General features: G+C 57.0%; 2 protein-coding genes across 5 annotated transcripts in view; both read left to right on the top strand.

Moving 5' to 3' along the window:
- The window catches only part of SCN4A (sodium voltage-gated channel alpha subunit 4), a 51,581-nt gene extending 40,867 nt beyond the window's left edge, over positions 1-10,714 (top strand). For all 3 annotated transcript variants that reach the window (XM_035300448.3, XM_035300449.3, XM_035300450.3), the window contains 9 exons: positions 611-765; positions 1,339-1,512; positions 2,509-2,631; positions 4,019-4,297; positions 4,592-4,645; positions 4,752-4,889; positions 5,394-5,498; positions 6,205-6,475; positions 7,313-10,714. In XM_035300448.3, coding sequence (XP_035156339.1) covers positions 611-765; positions 1,339-1,512; positions 2,509-2,631; positions 4,019-4,297; positions 4,592-4,645; positions 4,752-4,889; positions 5,394-5,498; positions 6,205-6,475; positions 7,313-8,535 — 2,522 coding nt within the window. In that variant the 3' untranslated portion in view covers positions 8,536-10,714. The remainder of the gene's footprint in view (positions 1-610; positions 766-1,338; positions 1,513-2,508; positions 2,632-4,018; positions 4,298-4,591; positions 4,646-4,751; positions 4,890-5,393; positions 5,499-6,204; positions 6,476-7,312) is intronic.
- Positions 10,715-15,901: 5,187 nt separating this feature from the next.
- On the top strand, positions 15,902-19,513 carry CD79B (CD79b molecule). 2 transcript variants are annotated; one of them, XM_035300446.3, is made up of 6 exons: positions 15,902-16,038; positions 16,876-16,929; positions 17,836-18,147; positions 18,335-18,453; positions 18,744-18,785; positions 18,894-19,134. In XM_035300446.3, the coding sequence occupies exons 1-6, from the start codon at positions 15,972-15,974 to the stop codon at positions 18,990-18,992; spliced, it is 693 nt and encodes a 230-aa protein (XP_035156337.1). In that variant the 5' UTR covers positions 15,902-15,971; the 3' UTR covers positions 18,993-19,134. The 2 variants fall into 2 exon arrangements, with proteins under 2 accessions (XP_035156337.1, XP_035156334.2); XM_035300443.3 differs by lacking the exons at positions 15,902-16,038; positions 16,876-16,929 and adding an exon at positions 19,276-19,513 and having other exon boundaries at positions 17,696-18,147; positions 18,894-18,969.
- Positions 19,514-20,461: the final 948 nt, after the last annotated feature.

The following is a 20,461-nucleotide window of genomic DNA, read 5'->3' as shown; positions in this document are numbered from 1 at the left end:
TGGGTATCTCCCCCAGGCCTGCACCCCTGCAAGGGGCAGGCTACACCAGGGCCAGAAGCACACGAACCAGGGGCTGCCAGGCCAGCCCCCGTGCCTTGCAGGCCTAGGACTATTGGCAATGTGCACTCAGAGCTGTGGCACATCCATGCAGAGCCCTTGGTGCAGGCCTGGCTTGGAGCGAACGTGCAGGAGTGCAGGTGTCAGCTGCCTAGATCCTCCTCCTCCTTATCCTCCCCTCCATCTTCAGGGATCGAGGCCTTCAGGACATAGCCCTGGAGAAATGTCCTTGTCCGTAGAGCCTGCTGGGCTGCACAGGATGGAGATGGCCTGGGCGAGGTGGGGGGTGGGGTGGGGTGGCTGAGAGCGGCAGCACGGGGAGGGGGGCCAGGACACCTTTCCTCTGCATGCCCACCTCCAGCAGCAGTTGTCACATGGTGGATGGGGCTGTGGAGGGAGGCCCGGAGCCGAATGTGAGCCAGATGGAGCTGGGTGAGGGAGGAAGTGGGGGCCCTGGAGAGGGGCATCCTGGGACGCTACGGGAGGGTGCTGACTGTGCACCCCAAGGCAGCCCCAGGCCCCTGATGTGGTGCCTGTCCCTGTCCCCCATCAGCCTGCGTGCAGCGCTGGCCCTGCCTCTACGTGGACATTTCCCAGGGCCGAGGGAAGAAGTGGTGGACTCTTCGCAGGGCCTGCTTCAAGATTGTCGAGCACAATTGGTTCGAGACCTTCATTGTCTTCATGATCCTGCTCAGCAGCGGGGCTCTGGTAGGCACCACCTGGGAGCACGGGGCAGGGGCAGGGGCCAGGCCTGCAGCAGGCCTTCCGGGGGCTCCCTGTCTCCACACACAGGAAGGGCCATGCCCTGGTCAGTCCCAAACCCTGAGAACCCTAAAGGAACTCACTGTGCTTCTGGGATATGTTATAGAATGTGCTGACTCTTAACATGGCAGAGGTGCCTCCCTTGTTTCATGGGCACTGACTTTTGTGCACACCCTGCCGATGGGGAGGCGGGAGGGCCCTGGGAACTAGGGGTGCATGTGGGGTGCAGAACTGAAGATGTGTCACTGTGGACCCGCCCAGCAGATGATTGTAATTTGCTGTTTTTGGGCTTGAGGAAGGAGGGCTGAGAGACTTCTCCCCACCGAGAAATACGCTCATCCCCATGATGGATGGTGGGAGTCCAGGAGATGTGGACAGCCTGTCCCCTGGGCTGGCCCCCACAGTAGACCCCCGGGAACCAGCAGCATCTAGCAAGGCAGGGGATGTGGCTGCTGTCCCTGCCTGCTGGACCCCAGCCTGCTGGACCCCTGGCGACCCTGGTGGTGCTGGTGCCCCCAGGCCTTCGAGGACATCTACATTGAGCAGCGGCGAGTCATCCGCACCATCCTCGAATATGCCGACAAAGTCTTCACCTACATCTTCATCATGGAGATGCTGCTCAAATGGGTGGCCTATGGCTTCAAGGTGTACTTCACCAATGCCTGGTGCTGGCTCGACTTCCTCATCGTGGACGTGAGTCCCCCCGACATCGGCCCCCTGTCAACATGGCAAGGACCTTAGGAATCCCAGGCCCTGAAGGGCAGGACCTGCCTGTGGCAGACCCTTGATCAGTGCTGCCCTTCTCAGACACAACTGCCTAGGAGGGGAATAGGGACTGGGAGGCCTTCCCTTCTCCTCAGGGGAAGGAGGCCTTGGGGGAGGACAGAGGGCAGGAGGGCTACTTACCATCGCTGCCAATAGGAGTGGAAGAGTTTCTTACTGTATACATTTTATTTATTTATTTTCAAGATTGTTGCCCAGGCTGGTCTTGAATTCCTGGGCTCAAGCAATCCTCCTCCTACCTCGGCCTCCCAAAGTGCTGGGACTATAGGCATGAGCCATCACACCTAGCCAGGAGTGGAGGATTTTCTTTTTTTCTTTTTTTTTTTTTTGGAGATGGAGTCTTGCTGTCACCCAGGCTGGAGTACAGTGGCAATATCGCCCCTCACTGCAATCTCCACCTCCTGGGTTCAAGCGATTCTCCTGCCTCAGCCTCCCAAGTAGCTGGGATTACAGGTGCCCACCACCACGCCCCACTAAATTTTGTTTTGTTTTGTTTTTAAGTAGAGACAGGGTTTTGCCATGTTAGTCAGGCTGATCTGGAACTCCTGACCTCGGGTGATCCACCCGTTGCAGCCTCCCACAAGTGTGAGCCACCGCACCTGGCGAGTAAAAGATTTTCTTACCCTCTTAGATAGGCTCATGGGCCTCTCGAGGGAGTCGGGTACCATCCCTCCCACTTACGGCCATCCCCAGTTAGTTGACATCACTGAGGTGGCGCCTGGGCTCCTACAGGTGCTGGGACAGGTCCCAGGGCTGCTCTTCCCAACAGACAGGACCACCCACTAGGGAGAGGATCTATGGGAGACAGCCAGGAGCTGTGAGTCCAGGAAGACCCCGTTGCCTGGGCTTGAGGGGAGGCTGGGGCCTTGCACGCACTGACCCCCCCACCCCACCTCTCCCCTGCAGGTCTCCATCATCAGCCTGGTGGCCAACTGGCTGGGCTATTCGGAGCTGGGACCCATCAAATCCCTTCGGACACTTCGGGCCCTGCGTCCCCTGAGGGCACTGTCCCGATTCGAGGGCATGAGGGTGGGTGCTGAAGGGGCCTCTGGGGTGGCTGGGGATTTGGGATCGGGCCAATCTCAGGGCAGGGTGGAGGGTGCATGTCTATACTCCAGCCACCACCAGGGGGAGGCAGAGAGCTTAGACCTGCGGCCCTGCCTGAGGCCAGGTCTGGCCCTCACCTCCCCAGCTGTCCTCCCTGCAGCCCATCTTCTGTCTGCCCCATTCCCGCCCTCAGCCCTCAATCCAGCCTGCCCTTAGCTTACCTCTGCCACTACTTGGGGGCAACAGAGGCTGCAGAAGCTCCCAGGAGGGCCCCAGGCCACGGAAGAGAAAGAAGGAAGGCAGATTTATGTGGTGTTTATGGGTGGTTTACAAGTGGGTTTATGGGTGGCTCTCCCAGCCTCAGACTCAGCCACCCAGAGCTCTGAAACAAGGTGCCTGCACCCTGGCTCTGAGTCTCCCCTCACCCCCCACTGACGAGCTTGGCTTCTCAGTCAGGGCCATGCCCTTGAGCTTGGGGTGACTTTGGGGAAGATCTGCTCAGGCCCTGGAGAGCAGAAGTGTCAGATAAACACAGGGTTGGGGCAAGAAAAATAGGATTTCCCCGGGAAGGGAGGCCTGCCAGGAGCAAGACCTGCTCCAGTGGGACAGATGACTGCAAATCCATAGGCCATGACGAGCCCACCCAAGCAGCCCCCTCCTGTCCCTGCCAGGGGCCAGCTGAATGCTGGGCCCTCTGACCCCCAGAGCCAGTGAACCCTCCCACTGAGGGGAAACAAGCTGCCTGTGGCCACACAGCTGGTTGGTGCCCCAGCCAGGAATAGAGCTCCCCTGGGTACCACCAGGCTGTGCTACCCGCTCTGGAAGTCATGAAATGGCTCCTCCTTAAAAAGAGCAGGGTCTCAGATCCAGCCCAGTGTGCAGTGGTTGGGTGGGCTGTGTGACCAGGGCTGGTGGGGGCAAGGCTTCAGTCCCAGGGTTCCTGCTGCTACAGAGATCCTGCTGCCCTCTTTTCTGTGCCTGTGTTTGGGTCTCTGGGGCTGAGAACCCATAAGCAGGGGCTGGGTCACGTGGGCTGAGTTTCCTATGGGGGCTGAGCAAAGAGTGTTTGTCTCCTGCCTGGTGACCCGTGACTAGGCTGCTTCCAGAGAAACCCAGCACCCCGACTCTGGACTGATGGCTCCAGCCAAGCAGAGAGCCCTCCTGAGCACCAGACCTGCCGTTCCCTACCCCACCCCCTCACTGCCCCCCACCTGCACACATACAGCCCAGCAGATTGGCCCTCCTCTAGGAAGCCCTCCCTGATTGACAATGCCCAGCTCTGCCTGGTCCCCTGGGTGGCATGGAGATGGGGAGCCCTCTCTCAGAGGCTGGGAGAGGCACTGGCAATGAACACCCCCCTGGCCCCCAGGTGGTGGTGAATGCCCTCCTGGGTGCTATCCCCTCCATCATGAACGTGCTGCTCGTCTGCCTCATCTTCTGGCTGATCTTCAGTATCATGGGTGTCAACCTGTTTGCCGGCAAGTTCTACTACTGCATCAACACCACTACCTCTGAGAGGTTCGACATATCCGAGGTCAACAACAAGTCTGAGTGCGAGAGCCTCATGCACACGGGCCAGGTCCGCTGGCTCAACGTCAAGGTCAATTATGACAACGTGGGTCTGGGCTACCTCTCCCTCTTGCAGGTGGTGAGTGTGACCCACTGCCCCAGCCAGGGATGGAGGTGCCCCCTCCCCGGTCCCTCCCACCCCAGCCTCTCTCATGATACCTTGTTAGGGGACCTCCCACCCTGCTTCCAATGCTGTGGGACCTCCAGGCAGTGTCTGGGTCTCTGGTCGTTATTTGATGCTTGCCCAGAGCGGCTCAGACAGGCGGCCTCTGGCAGGGGAGGACCAGGTTGGGTGGGGGAGGGAAACTCATGGATGATGGATGCAGGGAGGAGCCCCCACCCCGCCTCGCTCACTCCCCAACCACTTTCTCAGGCCACCTTCAAGGGCTGGATGGACATCATGTATGCAGCTGTGGACTCCCGGGAGGTGAGTCCTGGCAGGCTGGGGGTTAGATGGGTCCTGCCCTCCGGGCTGTGGGGGGCAGGGAGAAGCCAGCATAGGCACCCACGCCATCCCCCCTGTGCCCCCGCAGAAGGAGGAGCAGCCGCAGTACGAGGTGAACCTCTACATGTACCTCTACTTTGTCATCTTCATCATCTTCGGCTCCTTCTTCACCCTCAACCTCTTCATCGGCGTCATCATTGACAACTTCAACCAGCAGAAGAAGAAGATGAGTATCAGCCCAGCCCCCCCAGGCCCTCCCCACACCGGGCCTCCCTCCTGCCTCCCATGTCCATTCTCTCCTATGCAAACCCACAAACGCTGCCTGAGCACCCACCAGGCTGTTGGTTCACGCAGCTAGCTTGGGTCTCAGCCCCACCAGGGGACCTTGAACAAGTGACTTGGCCTCTGTGAACCTCAGTTTCCTTATCTGTAAAATGAGGCTGCTACAACCTGCCTTGTGGGTTACTCTAGGTCTCAGCCAAATATTGATGAAAAGTGGCCAGAAACAAGCTGAAGGACAGCATTGATCCCCACTCCCCTTCCCACCCTTCTCTGGACCAGTAATCCCTCTCGGTCCCCCATTCTCCCCTTGTCCCTCCATCTCTGACCCTTCCAGATCCCCACCTTCCTCCAGGCTGATCCACAGGGATCCTCTGTGCCTGAGGTAGTGGGGTTCAGGAGGCAGGAAGAGGGACCCCACCCCAAGCTAACAAGCCCTATCTCACTATACTTTGGAGGGAAAGACATCTTTATGACAGAGGAACAGAAGAAATACTATAATGCCATGAAGAAGCTCGGCTCCAAGAAGCCTCAGAAGCCAATTCCCCGGCCCCAGGTACCACCCTTCTGGGTCCCCGGTCCTGTGTGCAGTACCAGGCTCCTGCCTAGGGGACAGATGGGGGTAAAAGGTTGCCTGCCATCCACCCACCAAGCTGTGTCCCTGGGTGAGGCTGGGTCCACCCCAGGGGCAGGGTCCTTGGTCTACCTGTAGGGAGGGATGCCTCTTTATAGTGCCACAGAGACACCGTGTGCACAGAGGCTATCCACGGAACTCCAGTGGCTGCTTCACCCTCACCCAGCCCTGCACAGCCCCTCAGTGCCCATCTACCTCCCACCTGGGACCTCAGTGGCCTCTGGGGCAAAGGCCCCCACAAGGTGGGTAAGAAGAGGATATCCAGATACCCTCCCCAGAAGCAATGACTTGGGGAGAAAGAGGAGGAACATCTAGGGACCTTGAAGGGAAGAAGGGTTCCCAGGGGAGGAGGGAGGTCCATGAACCCCATAAAATGACCTGGTCCCAGACCTGTCATGATCTGATGGGTCACCTTTCCTCCCCTGGCTGACTCCACCACAAGCCCCTCTCTTTCCCTTTCTCTCTCTCTCTCTCTTTCTCTGTCTCTCTGTCTGTCTGTCTCTGTCTCTCCCCCTCCCCGCACCGACTATGCTGTGTGCCATCCTTCCTGTATCTCCTGCCTGTTCACACCCTGCCTGGGCCTGGCCACCGACTCCCCCACGTCTGTCCCTTCCCACCCATGCTGCAGAACAAGATCCAGGCCATGGTGTATGACCTCGTGACGAAGCAGGTCTTCGACATTACCATCATGATCCTCATCTGCCTCAACATGGTCACCATGATGGTGGAGACAGATGACCAGAGCCAGCTTAAGGTGGACATCCTGTACAACATCAACATGATCTTCATCATCATCTTCACAGGGGAGTGTGTGCTCAAGATGCTTGCCCTGCGCCAGTACTACTTCACCGTTGGCTGGAACATCTTTGACTTCGTGGTTGTCATCTTGTCCATCGTGGGTGAGTGGGGAGGGCCTGGCTGGCAGGGCAGCCCTGAGATGAGGCCCTCAGGAAGACCCATCCTCGTGCACACACACCTGCCCCTGCACCCCCACATGCTCACCTAGACACACACCTGAGCGTGCCTGCCACTCATTCTCAACACACAAAGGCACATGGGCGTGCGCACAGGCAGGTTGTCACCTGTGCACACATGGGTGCCCCTCAGGACACACAGCTGACCAGAAGACGCATGCTCAGGTGCCCATGTCCTGAGCGAAAAGTATAAAAGATGGTTCCAGTGTCTGTGCACACTGAGAAGTGCAGTCACGCCGTTATGATAGTAACCAGCTGCCGTTTATTATCAGCTGTGCTGTGTGCTTGACAGGCGTCCTCCCACCCCTTGTTCAGACCAATGTCACGTACAGGAACTCTTGTTCCCATTTTGCAGGTAAGGAAATTCAGGCACAAACAAGTGAAGTGGTATGCCCAGAGTCACGCAGCTGTCCTCTCTCTCTCTCTCTCTCTCTCTCTCTCTCTCTCTCTATATATATATATATATATATATAGACACACACACACACACACACCCCAATGACATTTGCAAACAGCATTGAGAATGGGCCTTACCCTCTCCTACTTCATCGTACCTGACCTCCAGTTCCATCAGGGCAAAGCTGCAGCCCCTGGCCCCAAGACCCCTGGGAGAACCCAGCATCACCTTTTCAGTCATGTGGGCTGTGCTCTGAGACTTGAGCAGAGCACACCAGGCTGGGCCCCCTGAGCCCCACATGCCCCCCACACCCTGTGCCAGCCCCTTACCCCAATGGTGGCATCCTCACTAGCTCCTCCCCGTAGGCCTGGCACTCTCCGACCTGATCCAGAAATACTTCGTGTCACCCACGCTGTTCCGCGTGATCCGCCTGGCGCGGATCGGGCGCGTCCTGCGGCTGATCCGCGGGGCCAAGGGCATCCGGACGCTGCTGTTCGCCCTCATGATGTCGCTGCCTGCCCTATTCAACATTGGCCTCCTCCTCTTCCTGGTCATGTTCATCTACTCCATCTTCGGCATGTCCAACTTCGCCTACGTCAAGAAGGAGTCAGGCATTGATGACATGTTCAACTTTGAGACCTTCGGCAATAGCATCATCTGCCTGTTCGAGATCACCACGTCAGCTGGCTGGGACGGGCTCCTCAACCCCATCCTCAATAGCGGGCCTCCGGACTGCGACCCCAGCCTGGAGAACCCAGGCACCAGCATCAAGGGCGACTGTGGCAACCCCTCCATCGGTATCTGCTTCTTCTGCAGTTACATCATCATCTCCTTCCTCATCGTGGTCAACATGTACATTGCCATCATCCTGGAAAACTTCAATGTGGCCACAGAGGAGAGCAGCGAGCCCCTTGGTGAGGACGACTTTGAGATGTTCTACGAGACGTGGGAGAAGTTCGACCCCGACGCCACCCAGTTCATTGCCTACAACCGCCTCTCAGACTTTGTGGACACCCTGCAGGAGCCACTGCGGATCGCCAAGCCCAACAAGATCAAGCTCATCACGCTGGACCTGCCCATGGTGCCGGGGGACAAGATCCACTGCCTGGACATCCTCTTCGCCCTGACCAAAGAGGTCCTGGGTGACTCTGGGGAAATGGATGCCCTCAAGCAGACCATGGAGGAGAAGTTCATGGCAGCCAACCCCTCCAAGGTGTCCTACGAGCCCATCACCACCACCCTCAAAAGGAAGCACGAGGAGGTGTGTGCCATCAAGATCCAGAGGGCCTACCGCCGGCACCTGCTCCAGCGCTCCATGAAGCAGGCATCCTACATGTACCGCCACAGCCACGATGGCAGCGGGGATGATGCCCCTGAGAAGGAGGGGCTGCTCGCCAACACCATGGGCAAGATGTATGGTCACGAGAACAGGAACAGCAGCTCACAGAGCCCAGAGGAGAAGGGCAAGGCAGGGGATGCCGGACCCGCCATGGGGCTGATACCCATCAGCCCCTCAGACACTGCCCAGCCTCCTGAGCCTCTGCCAGGGCAGACAGTGCGCTCGGGGGTCAAGGAGTCTCTTGTCTAGCAGGCAGCATCAAGGTGGCCCACCGAGTCTCAGCACAGTCCCCAAAGCTCCCCCATGGTGCCTGCACACAAAGTGAGGGAGCAGGGCTTTGAATCTGGGACTGTGTCTGGCTCCCTCCTGGGGGACAGGATTTGGCCACACTGGGGCTGACACCCAGGCCCAAGCACCTGTTTCCCCAGACCATGGGAAATGGGAATTGCACTCAGGGGCTCCATGCTGGGCCTGAGGCCCCTGCCTCCATGATTTCATCTTCAACTTGCTCTGACCTCCTCCTGGGCCCTGTTGCCCCTCCTTTTGGCCTGGGGGAGGTCAGAACATTCAAATCTCTGCCCCTCACTTGGGAAGGAGCTGGCCCAGGGCGGAGGGATCAGTTTCCCCCCATCACCAGTCTTAAGGGTCACTGACCTCTCCCCAGGAAGTGGCTCAGACCCCTCAGCTCCAGCCCAAAGACGTCTTAACCTCAGGGAGTGCAGACACCTGACCCCAGGGCACTACTAGCCCACCCTCTCTGACTCTGGGGTGCAGCTTTGCCCACCAGGCCGGCTAAGGAATTCCCTGGAAAAGGGAAATGTGACTGGCTCAGAAATAGCTCCTCAAAGCCTCAAAACCTGATTGGCCACTGGATCCTGCTGCTTCGGGCTGAGGTGGTGACTCTGAAAACCTTTTCCCAGGCCACGTCCAGGTTTGTAGCTCCCCTGGCTGGCCCCTAGGGGAAGAGCAGAAGGAAGGATGTCACTTGGGAATTGTCCTTTTCTAGGAAGCACAGGTGGGTGGAACAGGCTGGGTCCTACCAGCTGGATCACCACACATGGCCTGAGCTCCAAACCTGAGCGGGGGGGGGGGGGCGGGGGGGGCGGGGACCTGCTGCTCAGTAAGAAGATTCTCGCCCCTTCTCACTCTCCTTGCCTCACTCCTCCGTGAGCACCATCAGGGCTCCAGGGTCCTCCTCCAGCCTCAGAGATCTCCCTTCTCATCTCCCACACCCATCTCTTTCTCTCCCCTCATTCTTCCCACCTCTCTCCTCAAAGTGATCCTAATAATACTCACTTGAACTCAGGTTAGAGATTTCAACCCTGGGACATGCAGCAGGGAAGGCCCGACTGGCTCAGGCTGAACCTTCCAACCTCCTGTGGCTGGAAAATCACCTCTGCTGCACTGTTGTTCTGGGCATGGCAGAGCCAGACGTCTGCAGGCTCCTGGAGAACAGAGGTTGTGCCCGAAGGAGGAGGGGTGAAAGACCTGCTCAGGCGTCACTGGATTTATTCACTTGTGTGTGTCCCTGTGGCTGTGTCTACTTGTATGCTTGTAGGCCTGTGTGTGTTCAAGTGTATGACTGTTTGTGTGTGTGTGAACCACCGTGTACTGGTGCCTGCATTATGCACATGTGTCTGGGTATTTTTGTGTATATGTGTGTCAATGTGCCCTGGAGTGTTTCAAGGTCCATGGAGTATGGCTGTTGTGTCGTGCTGTGCAGGCCTGTCCATGGGCACATTCCCGTGTCTGGGAGGGTGAACTGTGCTGTATGTGTGTGGATGAGTGTGAACACACGTGGTAAGGTACACTCAGGGCATCCTGTTGGCCTAAGTTCCTCTTCTTTTTCTTCTTGTTTTTCATGAAGAGTTTGATTAAAATTCAGGAAGCAGCAAAACCTTCAAGACATGTATGTGTGCTTTGTGTGTGCACATCTACCTGTCATGGCTACGGGCCAGAGTCATCTTTATGGTCCACTATGCTCCCTCGCCTGCTCCCGGCACTGCCTGAACAGCCCTGTCCCTCACTCCCAGTGAGCTCCTCTCCTTCCCTCCGTTTCTCATGGCCTGAGCCCTGCTCCCTGCCTCCTGCCTGTGTCTCCTCTATGGAAGGAGGCCTCCACTCCTTCCATCTCTTCCTTCAGAAGCTTTGTCTAATGGGGGCAGCCTCCCCTGCCCAGCACCCTACCCTTCTGCCTTGCCCTCCTGGGCCCTGGAGCCTCAGAAATGTTTGGTTGGGTATTCTCTGTGGACTGTGCAGGCTGCAGAGGAAAAGTAGATGAGCAAGGTCCAGCCCCTCCCTGCTTGTGGCCCCTCGCCTGCAGAAGATGCCCTTTCCTGCCTGGTCCAGGGGGAACAGGTCCCACACCAGGCCAGCAGGTGGGCTCCTTTGTACAGTTCTTACAATAAACCGTCCCTGGTGCCTCTGGTGTGTGGCTTCTCCCTTCTGCGTGTCAGTGTGGATGTGGATGGGGCTGAGGGCGGTGAGAAGCAAGACAGGCCAGTGGGGATTGGAGCCAAATGTGGAAGACACAGGAACCTCTCAGGGGGCAGGGCAGGATAAGGAGGCCCCAGCTCCACCCACTGGCTCAGTCCAGCTCTCTCCTGCCTCCTTCCAAAAGCCCCTTAGCTGGAATCCAAGAGACCAGACAGAATCAGGGGGCAAGCCCCAGCTGTCCAACAGGTAGCACCACACTCCCTCTCTTCCGGGTGTTCCCTGTTGGTACCCTGTGTCCGCAGCTTCTCCTCACCAGAAGCCCCTTCACTTCTCTGCCCCTCTCAGAAGCCTCAAGGTGCCAGTGGGGCACACAGCACAGCTTCTCTCTCCACTCAAAGGTGCTGACCCCAGGACTGACCCCTGACCCCAGCTAGCCCATGGTTACGTGGACCTGTGATAAGAGTATTCTTATGCAGCAGGCTTAGCCCACAGCCCCAGAGAGTGAAATGCAATCTTGTATGTAATTTTCTTTTTCTTTTCTTTTTTTTTTTTTTTTTGAGATAGGGTTTAATTCTGTCACCCAAACTGCAGTGCAGTGGTACAATCATGGCTCACTGCAGCTTCGAACTCCTGGGCTCAAGCAATCCTCCCACCTCAGCCTCCTGAGTAGCTGAGACTACAGGCACACACCACCACACCTGGCTAGTTTTTTGTAGAGATGGGGTTTTGCTAAGTTGCCCAGGCTTGTCTCAGCCTCCCAGCCTCAGGTGATCCTCCTGCCTCAGTCTCCCAAGGTGCTGGGATTACAGGTGAGAACCACTGCACCCAGCCTGTAAATTTCTTTTCTGTAACAACGTCTAACTCCCAGGACTGTAATCTTCCAGACGAGTAAGCAGTTAATTCTTTTCGGGATGTCTACACCCTCCCTTCCTGGGTCCTGAGGTTTTGTAGCATTGGCATGGGGGATGGGGAGGGGCTTTCAGGCTGCCCCCGAGATGTCCTTCCATTGCCTCTGCAGCCCCTTCCCAGCTTGCAGCTCTATGCGTGCTTTGGGGAGTGGAGGTGTCCAGCATCTCAAGAGTTGTCTGAGCGCCCGCAGGGTGCTGTCTTCCCTCCCTGGAGTGGGAGCTTCTCACTGGATTAACATTTTTATTTCAATCGCTTTGGGGTACAGGTAGTTTTTTTGTTACATGGATAAGTTCTCTAGTGGTGATTTCTGAGATTTTGGTGTACCCGTCACCTGAGCAGTGCACACTGTACCCAGTGTGTAGTCTTTTATCCCTCCCCCTCCCTCCAGGTTCCCCACTGAGTTCGCAAAGTCCATCACATCATTCTTATGCCTTTGCATCCCCATAGATTAGCTCCCACTTGTGAGAACATAGGATATCTGGTTTTCCACTCCTGAGTTACTTTACTTAGAATAATGGCCTCCAGCTCCATCCAGGTCGCTCCAAGATGTGATTTCATTTCTTTACTTTTTTTTTTTTTTTAATGGCTGAGCAGTATTCCATAAAGAGGTGTAGATACACCACATTTTCTTTATCCACTCACGCTGATAGGCTTTTAGGTTGCTTCCATGTCTTCGCAATTGTGAATTGTGCTGCTATAAATATGCATGTAATGTGTCTTTTAGAAAACCAAAATTATATCAAGAATCTTCTCCAACCATAGCAGAATAAAACTAGAAATCCACTCCAAAAGGAACCCTCAAAAGTAAACAAATATATGGAAATGAAATAATCTGTTCTTGAATGATTTGGGGGTTAACAGTGAAATCAAGATAGAAATTTAAAAAAATTCTTTGAAATGAATGATAATGACAACTTATCAAAACCTCTGTGATATAGCAAAAGCAGTGCTACAAGAAAGTTCATAGCATTAAATCAAAAGCTCTAGCAGTCATAAAAAAGGATGAGTTCCTGTCTTTTGCAGGGACATGGATGAAGCTGGAAACCATCATTCTCAGCAAACTAACACAAGAACAGAAAACTAAACACCGCATGTTCTCACTCATAAGTGGGAGTTGAACAAAGAACACATGGACACAGGGAGGGAAACATCACACACTGGGGCCTGTCGGGAGGTGGAGCCTGGGGGAGGGGTAGCATTAGGGGAAATACCTAATGTAGATGATGGGTTGATAGGTGCAGCAAACCACCATGGCACATGTATACCTATGTAATAAACTTGCACATTCTGCACACGTACCTCAGAACTTAAAGTATAATAATAACGAAATTTAAAAAACAAAAAAACTGGCAGGGCATGGTAGCTCACACCTGTAATCCCAATATTTTGAGAGGCTGAGGAGGGTGCATTGCTCGAGCTCAGGAGTTTGAGACCAGCCTGGGCAACATGGTGAAATCTGTCTCTATAACAAAGATTAGCCAGGTGTGGTGGCATGACCTGTAGTCCCAGCTACTCGAGAGGCCGAGGAGGGTGGGCCACTTGAGCCGGGGAGGTGGAGGTTGCAGGGAATGGAGATTGCACTCCAGCCTGGGCAACAGACAAGACCTTGCCTCAGAAAAAAGCCAGAAAACACCAACCAAAAAACGCGCCATTGGGATTATTTCTATTAGGAACCTTGGTCACTGAGAGGTTAAGAGTGGGTGTTGCCTCATGAGGTGCTGTTGGTATGTGGGGACTCTGCTTTGCCAGCCAATGCCCTCCCACCTCTGGGTACACACCCGTTATTGTGACCAGCACAATTGCCCTGACATGTGTCCAGACTCTCCCCCGATGGGGGCAGAGCCATCCCTAGTTGAGAACCACTGTAACCTGGGAGGTTTCACTGCTGCTTCAGGACTCAAACCCACGTCCCTTTTAGCAGGTCTCTTCCCAGCCTCAGCAGCCAAGCAGACCTAGGACATCTGGGCTGGGGAAGGAGGTAGATGTCTGAGCTCTTCTCTCCCTGAGGTTCTTCCCGCTCCCAGCCTCCTAGGGTGACTGGGGATAGCTGCCTTCTTGCTTCCCCATCCCCTGAGCCCCTTTTCCCTTCCCCCAACCCCCCTGTCCCTTATTTGCTGTTGCCTTCCTGGAAAGTGGGGTATTGTCAGACATCAGAATGTGAGGCCAGGGGCAGCAGAGGGCAGAGGCAGGGGTGGGCTTGCAAAGCCTCCTGTTCTGGGAAGGAAAGGGCGTCATGAGCCCAGGATGGGGTTCAGGGGTGTTGTCACCAGCAAGGGAACAGCCTGGTCCATACTGTGACAAATAACCCTGCAGGCAGTTGGGCCCCCACTGCCTCCCCCACTCCTGAAAACAGATCCCTGCCCGGCATGAATGGGAATGAAGCCCAAAGGCCACATCTGCGTCCCTGTCCAGGGGGGTGTTGATGTATGTGAGTCTGGAGGATGCCAACTGCCCCCCCAACCTCTGTGCCCCCTACGGTCCCCTGGGCCCCAGGACCAGCTCCCAAGTAGGCCCCACACCACAGGGCACAGGCCACACACTTGTGTAAGCATGCACGCGCACGCACACACACACATACCACAAACATATGTACCCCAAGCCTTTCCCCGTCATACACCCAGACTTAGGGGAGATTCCAGCCTCAAAGCTAACCAAGGACTCTGTCATTAGGGGCTCGGGAAGAGTATTTCCCAAACCAAGAGACCCCCAGATTTTGCCCCCCGCCTCCCCATCAGTCTCTCTCCAACTGCCGTCACCACCATCGGGGCTGAGGGCCCCATGCTGACCTCAGGTGATGTTTACATCTCTGGGCTGTTTATTCCATTAACTGAACATCTGACACCTTTTCAGAGAAATGTTTTTTTTTTTTTTTTCATTTGGAACATCTGGAGATAAGCAAGAACATCTGGGACTGCCCGGAACGAGCTGTTCCTCTGATGAAACCTTAATCCTCCTGTCCTCAATTTCTGTGGCTCAGATCCTGGCCTGCACCCCTTGAGAGTGGCCCCCGCCTTGTAAGGTCTGAGGCCCAGCCCCAGATCCAAAGAGGGACCACCTAGACCCTCTGCCTTCCAGCCGTGGCATGGGAGGCGGGTCTGCTTCTCCCTAAATCCAGACAGACCTGCCCAGCACAGGCTGGAGAATGCAGGACCGTAGGGGAGAGATGGGGACAGCGGGCACCGACAATTTAGCATTGCTTCCTCTCCCAGGGGTTGGGGATGAGAGACAAAAAAGAAGCTGCCAGGAGACATAAAACTCAAAGAGGGCTCAGCTGTGGGGCTATGGTCCTCAAGCCTGCTGTGGACAGTTGTGCAGGTTGGGGCCTGCACAAGACCATCTCTGAAGGGGCTAAACTGGACCCAGGAGCAGCCCCAAAGATTTGCTTAGATGAGTTCCTGAGCACTGTGGCTCCATCCAGCACCCTGCAGACAGGCAGGATACAGCTGGAGGACCTGAGGGCTCTCCTGCACCAGCCCCCGTTCCCTGCCTAAGACCCCCTGGACCTGCAGACAATTCCATGCACTCAGAATCCCACAGTTAAGAACCTCTGAAGAAGCCCCGATGGCTACATGGTGGGTTTTCTCACAGCTGTCTCCATCTACATCCACCCTGTTTGGCAGCCCCTACAAATGCTTTCACAGCATGAGGAAGGGAGGCCTCTTACCCAGGCCTGGACTGAGTCTTCTCCCGGTGGCTGCCACACTTGGCCTGCTCTTGCTCAAGAACCTCTATAGCTCCCATCCCCCACAAGGTCAACTTCCAACATGGTGCCTGCACTCCAGCCAAGAGGCTCTGCTCTGGGCCCCTCCAGGTACCCGGCCTGGGTCTGCGGCTGCCCCCAACCCCCTGCATTGTCCTTCCTCAGTGCTCCTCTTCCCGCAGGGTGAAGGATAGTTCAGGACAGAGGAGCCAAGTTCAAGTTCATTCATAGGACAGGTGCCTCTTTTGCTCAGGGCCCAGGAATAAAGACCTGCCAGGCTCAGATGGCAGAGGGGAGGCTGGCTGTCCTAGGGGATGACCACCGGTGGGGTTGACACAGAGAGACAGGAGCACAGGCTGCCCCCAGAAGGCTGGCCCCCAGAGGCATCCACTGAGGACCCCAGTTGTGCTGCTCAAGCTGGGCGACTGCCAAGCTTAGCAACCCAGCTGACAAGAGCCCGCCCTCCCTCAGGGTCCCCGGAGAGCTGGTGCCTCCCCTGGGTCCCAATTTGCATGGCAGGAAGGGGCCTGGTGAGGAAGAGGCAAGGAGGGGATAGGCTGCAGCCGGTGCAGTTACACGTTTTCCCCCAAGCAGCCTCGGACGTTGTCAGGGGCTTGGGGTTGGGGACGGAGTGGTGACTATGGCTGGGCTGGTGTTGTCTCCTGTGCCCAGCCTCTGGCTGGTGGTGGTGCTGCTGCTGCTCTCAGGTACCCAGGACGAGGCCTGCAGGGTTCGCTCTGTCTCTAGCTCTCTGGGCCCTGCGGCCCAGCCAGCCCCCACCCTCCCACCCCCCCACCCCCGCCTCACCGCTTGCTCCACCCTCCTCTGTCTCTCACTCTTTCTGCCGCCTATCTCTCTCTCATGGCCCTGGGGCCTGGGTCTGTGGGTGTAAGCTGCACATGGGGAGGGGGGCAGGAATCTGTGGCCCCAGCCCCTCTCCTGCCTGGAGGGCATCAGGCTGAGCTGGGCATGAGAAGCAAACCAGAGTTAGCAGCCAGGACCGTAGAAGAACTGAGCTCAGGAGGAAGAGGCTGAGGGCACTGCCTGGGGGCCGGCAGGGGAAGGGACGTCCCAACCGGACCCTGGAAGATGTGTGATCCAAATGCGGCCCCCTCCTCTGGGAGATGGAAGAGCCTCCAGACTGTGACTTTCTTCCTGTTTCTCTTTAAAAACAGAAACAAAAAATAGAGACACGGTCTCCATTGTTGCCCAGGCTGGTCTCAAACTCCCGGCCTCAAGCAATCCTCCTGTCTTGGCCTCTCAAAATGCTGAGATTTCCCTGTCCCTCCTGTCTCATTCAGACGCCTGCTCAAAGCCACCCTGAGGGTCAAAGGCAGAAAGGGGGCTGGGGGCTTGGTGCGAGGTTTCCGGTACCCCCACCCCACTCCTGTCTTTCAAGTACAGGGGGCAGGGAGGACTGTGGGGTCTTGAAGCTGCTGTCATGGAAGGAGGAAGTAGCTCTGGAACCTAGAGGGCATGCAGGGATGGGGCAGCCCAGGCCAGAGGAGGCCCTGACCTGGCCCCGCCCACTTCCTCCCTCCCAGCAGCTGAGCCGGTGCCAGCAGCCAGATTAGATGAACTGAACACGAATCCCAAAGGTCAGTGGTCTCACCCACCCTTCTGAAGGCAAGTTTGCCTGTGTCCGACTCTGGTCCTGTCCTGGGGGTGGCCCCACTTCCCACCCTTGTCTGATCTCCCCATCCAGGACTCCCAACCCCAGGCCTCCTTAGGATCTCCTGTGAACCTCACCCCAGGCCCACTGTCATCCTCATTAGACACAGGATCTCCAGCTATTGCTACTGAGGGGCTGGGATAAACTCTGGGTCACAGCAGGGGAGCCTGGGGGTTTCTCTGGGGCTCAGGCTTTGGCCTGTCTAGCTGGGGATCTGGCTGAGCCTCGGGTGAGCCCTCCAGGGCAGGGATTCCCAGGGAGTGCTCGCTGAGCACAAGGCAGTCGAAGCTGGAAAGAGCGTTCTGGAAAAAGAAGTGGACCCAGTCCCTGCAGGACGGGGGAAGCGGGGGATGATGGAGGGAAGTCAGGTGCGGGGGTGGGGGTCGACCGAGGAAGGGCTCAGTTGCTAGGCTAGGAGTTTGCCTGTATCCCTGAAGAAACCAAGGAGACTGATGACTTCAGGCGGGTGCAGGGAAGCCCAGGGAAGGGAGGGGCAGAAGCACCAGGCCTGTGTGCCTCCAGGTCCTGGGGGTGTGGCCCAGGTCAGGCTGTTGTAATGGGCATGGGAAGGAATGACAAGGTCCCAGCTCTCTTCTAAAGGAAAATCGAAGGGTAGGTGGGGCGGTTGGGAAGGGGCAGAGTCTGAGAGGTTGGCCATGGCTTCTCACGTGGCTCAGCCTCTCACGTGGCTCAGCCTCCTGCCTGTCCCACACCCTGAGAAGCAAGGACTGAGCCCAGGGGTTCTGTGCCAGCCAGGGCAGGGGCCTGCTGCGGGGGCTGGCAGTCAGGAAGATGCCAAGAGGAATTCTGAGCCTGGCCTTCACGCCCACAGGTAGTCCTTGCTCTCAGATCTGGCAGCACCCACGTTTCATAGCCAGGAAACGGGGCTTCACAGTGAAAATACAGTGCTATACGGACGGCACCTCCAGCATCGTGAGCTGGCTCCGGAAGCAGAAGATGGATGAGGAGCCCCAGCAGGTGAACCTGGAACAGGGCCACATGCATCAGACCCAGAACGGCTCTGTCACTACCCTCACCATCCAAGACATTCGGTTTGAGGACAACGGCATCTACTTCTGCCAGCAGGAGTGCAAAAACCCCTTGGAGGTTTACCTGGGCTGCGGCACGGAGCTGCGAGTCATGGGTGTGTGCCAGGTGGCCGGGACGCTCCTGTAGCCATCCACCCCTACCCCAGCCTGGCCTGCCTCTTGCAGCAATGGCCATGGCCCTAGAGCACCCAGGAAAGCCACTGGGACCTGCGGGAGCTGCCCTTGGAGGCCTAAAAGGTGGACTCTGACCCAGGCTCACACCTCCCGACCCTGTCCCCACAGGGTTCAGCACCTTGGAACAGCTGAAGCGGAGGAACACGCTGAAGGACAGCATCATTATGATCCAGACGCTGCTGATCATCCTCTTCATCATCGTGCCCATCTTCCTGCTGCTGGACAAGGTGATCAGGGGACAGGGGAGGCCTTGGGGGACCACAGAGGAGGCCAGACAGGCAGGGTCTCCACCTCCCCAGCTCTTGTTGTGGCCTTGTTGGCCAAGCCCGACCCCAGAGCCTCCCCACTGGCTCACCTATTCAATCATTCTTTCCTTCATTCATTCAGCTGTTCTGGCAGAATGCACCTCACTCCTGACCCCTTACTCCTCATCCCCAGGCCCTCCCCAGCCTGGCCCAGTGGGGGATGGGGCCGGGGGGACACTAATGCTCTGATCTCCAACCCTCTCTGCCCCCAGGATGACAGCAAGGCTGGCATGGAAGAAGATCACACCTATGAGGTAAGGAACAGGGCAGGCCATGCAGCTCTGAGTCTTCGGGTCAGTGGCTGCTATCTGCTGGTGTGGTCAGTGTGTGGCCCCAGCCTGAGCTCTACTTCATGTCTCCAGGGCCTGAACATTGACCAGACGGCCACCTACGAGGACATAGTGACGCTGCGGACTGGGGAAGTGAAGTGGTCTGTGGGTGAGCACCCAGGCCAGGAGTGAGAGCCAGGCCCTCCCCATGCCCTGCACGTAGGCTCCCCAGCCTCAGTGACTGCTTTGGGGCTTCCTGGCTCATGGCCCAGCCCCCTTCCCAGACCCCCAGCCAGCCTCTGAAGCTGGTCCACCAGAGCTGCCACTCATCTCCAGGTCCTGGTCCCCAGCTCTTGCCAAAGGGCCTGGAGTAGAAGGACGACAGGGCAGCGACCTGGAGGGAGTTCTCTGGGGATGGATGGGACCCAGCCTCCTGGGGGTGCTATGAGGGTATCTGTCCCCATGCATGGGATAGGGGAGGCAGAGACTGATCCAGAACCCGAAAATGGACTCGGAGCCAAGGGACTCCCAGCAGAGCTTGGGAAGAGCCATGGACCCAACTGGGCCCCAGAAGAGCCACGGGAACATTATTCCTGTCCCGCAACTGCTTCCACCCGAGGGGGCGCCCCAGCCTCAAGCCCCTTTCCCCACGGAATAAACAATGTGTCCTGAGTAACCACACACAGGCTCATGACATCTTATGGGTTTGGGGTGGATAAGAATGTCCATGTAGGCACTTCTGTTGTTTGAATGCGGCCCCAGTGAGCCCTCGAGGGTGTGGGAGAGGTGACTGCCACCCCTTCTCTCTGAAGACCCAGTTGGAGCCTGTGGTCACACCCCCTTTTCTTTCCCCTGGATCTAGGGGCTGCATGCCAGACCCTAGCTGGACCAGAGTAGCTGGCGAGTGACTGGGCCTGTCCTTCCCCTCAGCAGGGACACCCTAACCCTGTACTCCATTCAGCCAATAAGTACTGAGTCCCGCTCTGCCTCCACCTACAGAAAGCCCTCCCAAAGCACCTGGTCCCTGTCCAAGCCCTATTCAGACCAGTCTAGGCAGTGGTGACTTAGCTACCGCCTTGTGCTACTCACTCCGGCCTTGGTTCTCCAGTCAAACTGGAAGCTCCCTGAGGGTAGGGGTTTCCTTGCCTCTATAACACCCCACCCCCACCTCCCAAGGGGCCTAGGAAAGCTTGATGCGAAGCCATCATCAAGAGTGAGATCTAAAGAGTGGGGCTTTGTATGGTGAAGCCTTGGGGTTCTCAGCCATGAGACTGAGACTTTCCCAGTTTCACATCAGAGGTTTCCTATGTTCCCAGGGTCCTCAAACAATGGCCCCTAGGGCCCTCCAGCCCATCAGCCATGGGAAGTCCTAGGAACAGCTCCCACCTGGGAGGCCAAGTGCAATCAACCTGCAAGTGCAAAGCCCCCTCCCAGCAGGCTGTGCTCCACTTCATGTTGACCCTGGAGGGAATCCTTTGAAGCCTCTCTGCTGTTCCTGCTCCCACCTTCTACCTGGCTGCCTAGGTCCCTGGTGGAGGTAGGAGGACGGAATTAGTGCCACTATGCAAAGCAGCAGGAAAGGAGGGCTTCGGCTCAGTAGAGGCTGATGCCAAAACAACAATAGGGAATTCAATTCCCCTATGGAATTCATAGGGAGCCCC

Source organism: Callithrix jacchus, chromosome 5 (genome assembly GCF_049354715.1).
Source record: "Callithrix jacchus isolate 240 chromosome 5, calJac240_pri, whole genome shotgun sequence".
In the NCBI taxonomy this organism is placed as follows: Eukaryota; Metazoa; Chordata; class Mammalia; order Primates; family Cebidae; genus Callithrix; species Callithrix jacchus.
This window is presented reverse-complemented; position numbering and strand designations above follow the sequence as displayed.

Excerpts from the sequence above, each read along its gene's own strand:
- CD79B (XM_035300443.3), top strand. The coding sequence starts at position 17,796 with ATGCCAAGAGGAATTCTGAGCCTGGCCTTCACGCCCACAGGTAGTCCT. Across the intron at positions 18,786-18,893 it reads AAGAAGATCACACCTATGAG|GGCCTGAACATTGACCAGAC; the intron begins GTAAGGAACAGG and ends TCATGTCTCCAG. Across the intron at positions 18,970-19,275 it reads GGAAGTGAAGTGGTCTGTGG|GGGAGGCAGAGACTGATCCA; the intron begins GTGAGCACCCAG and ends TGCATGGGATAG.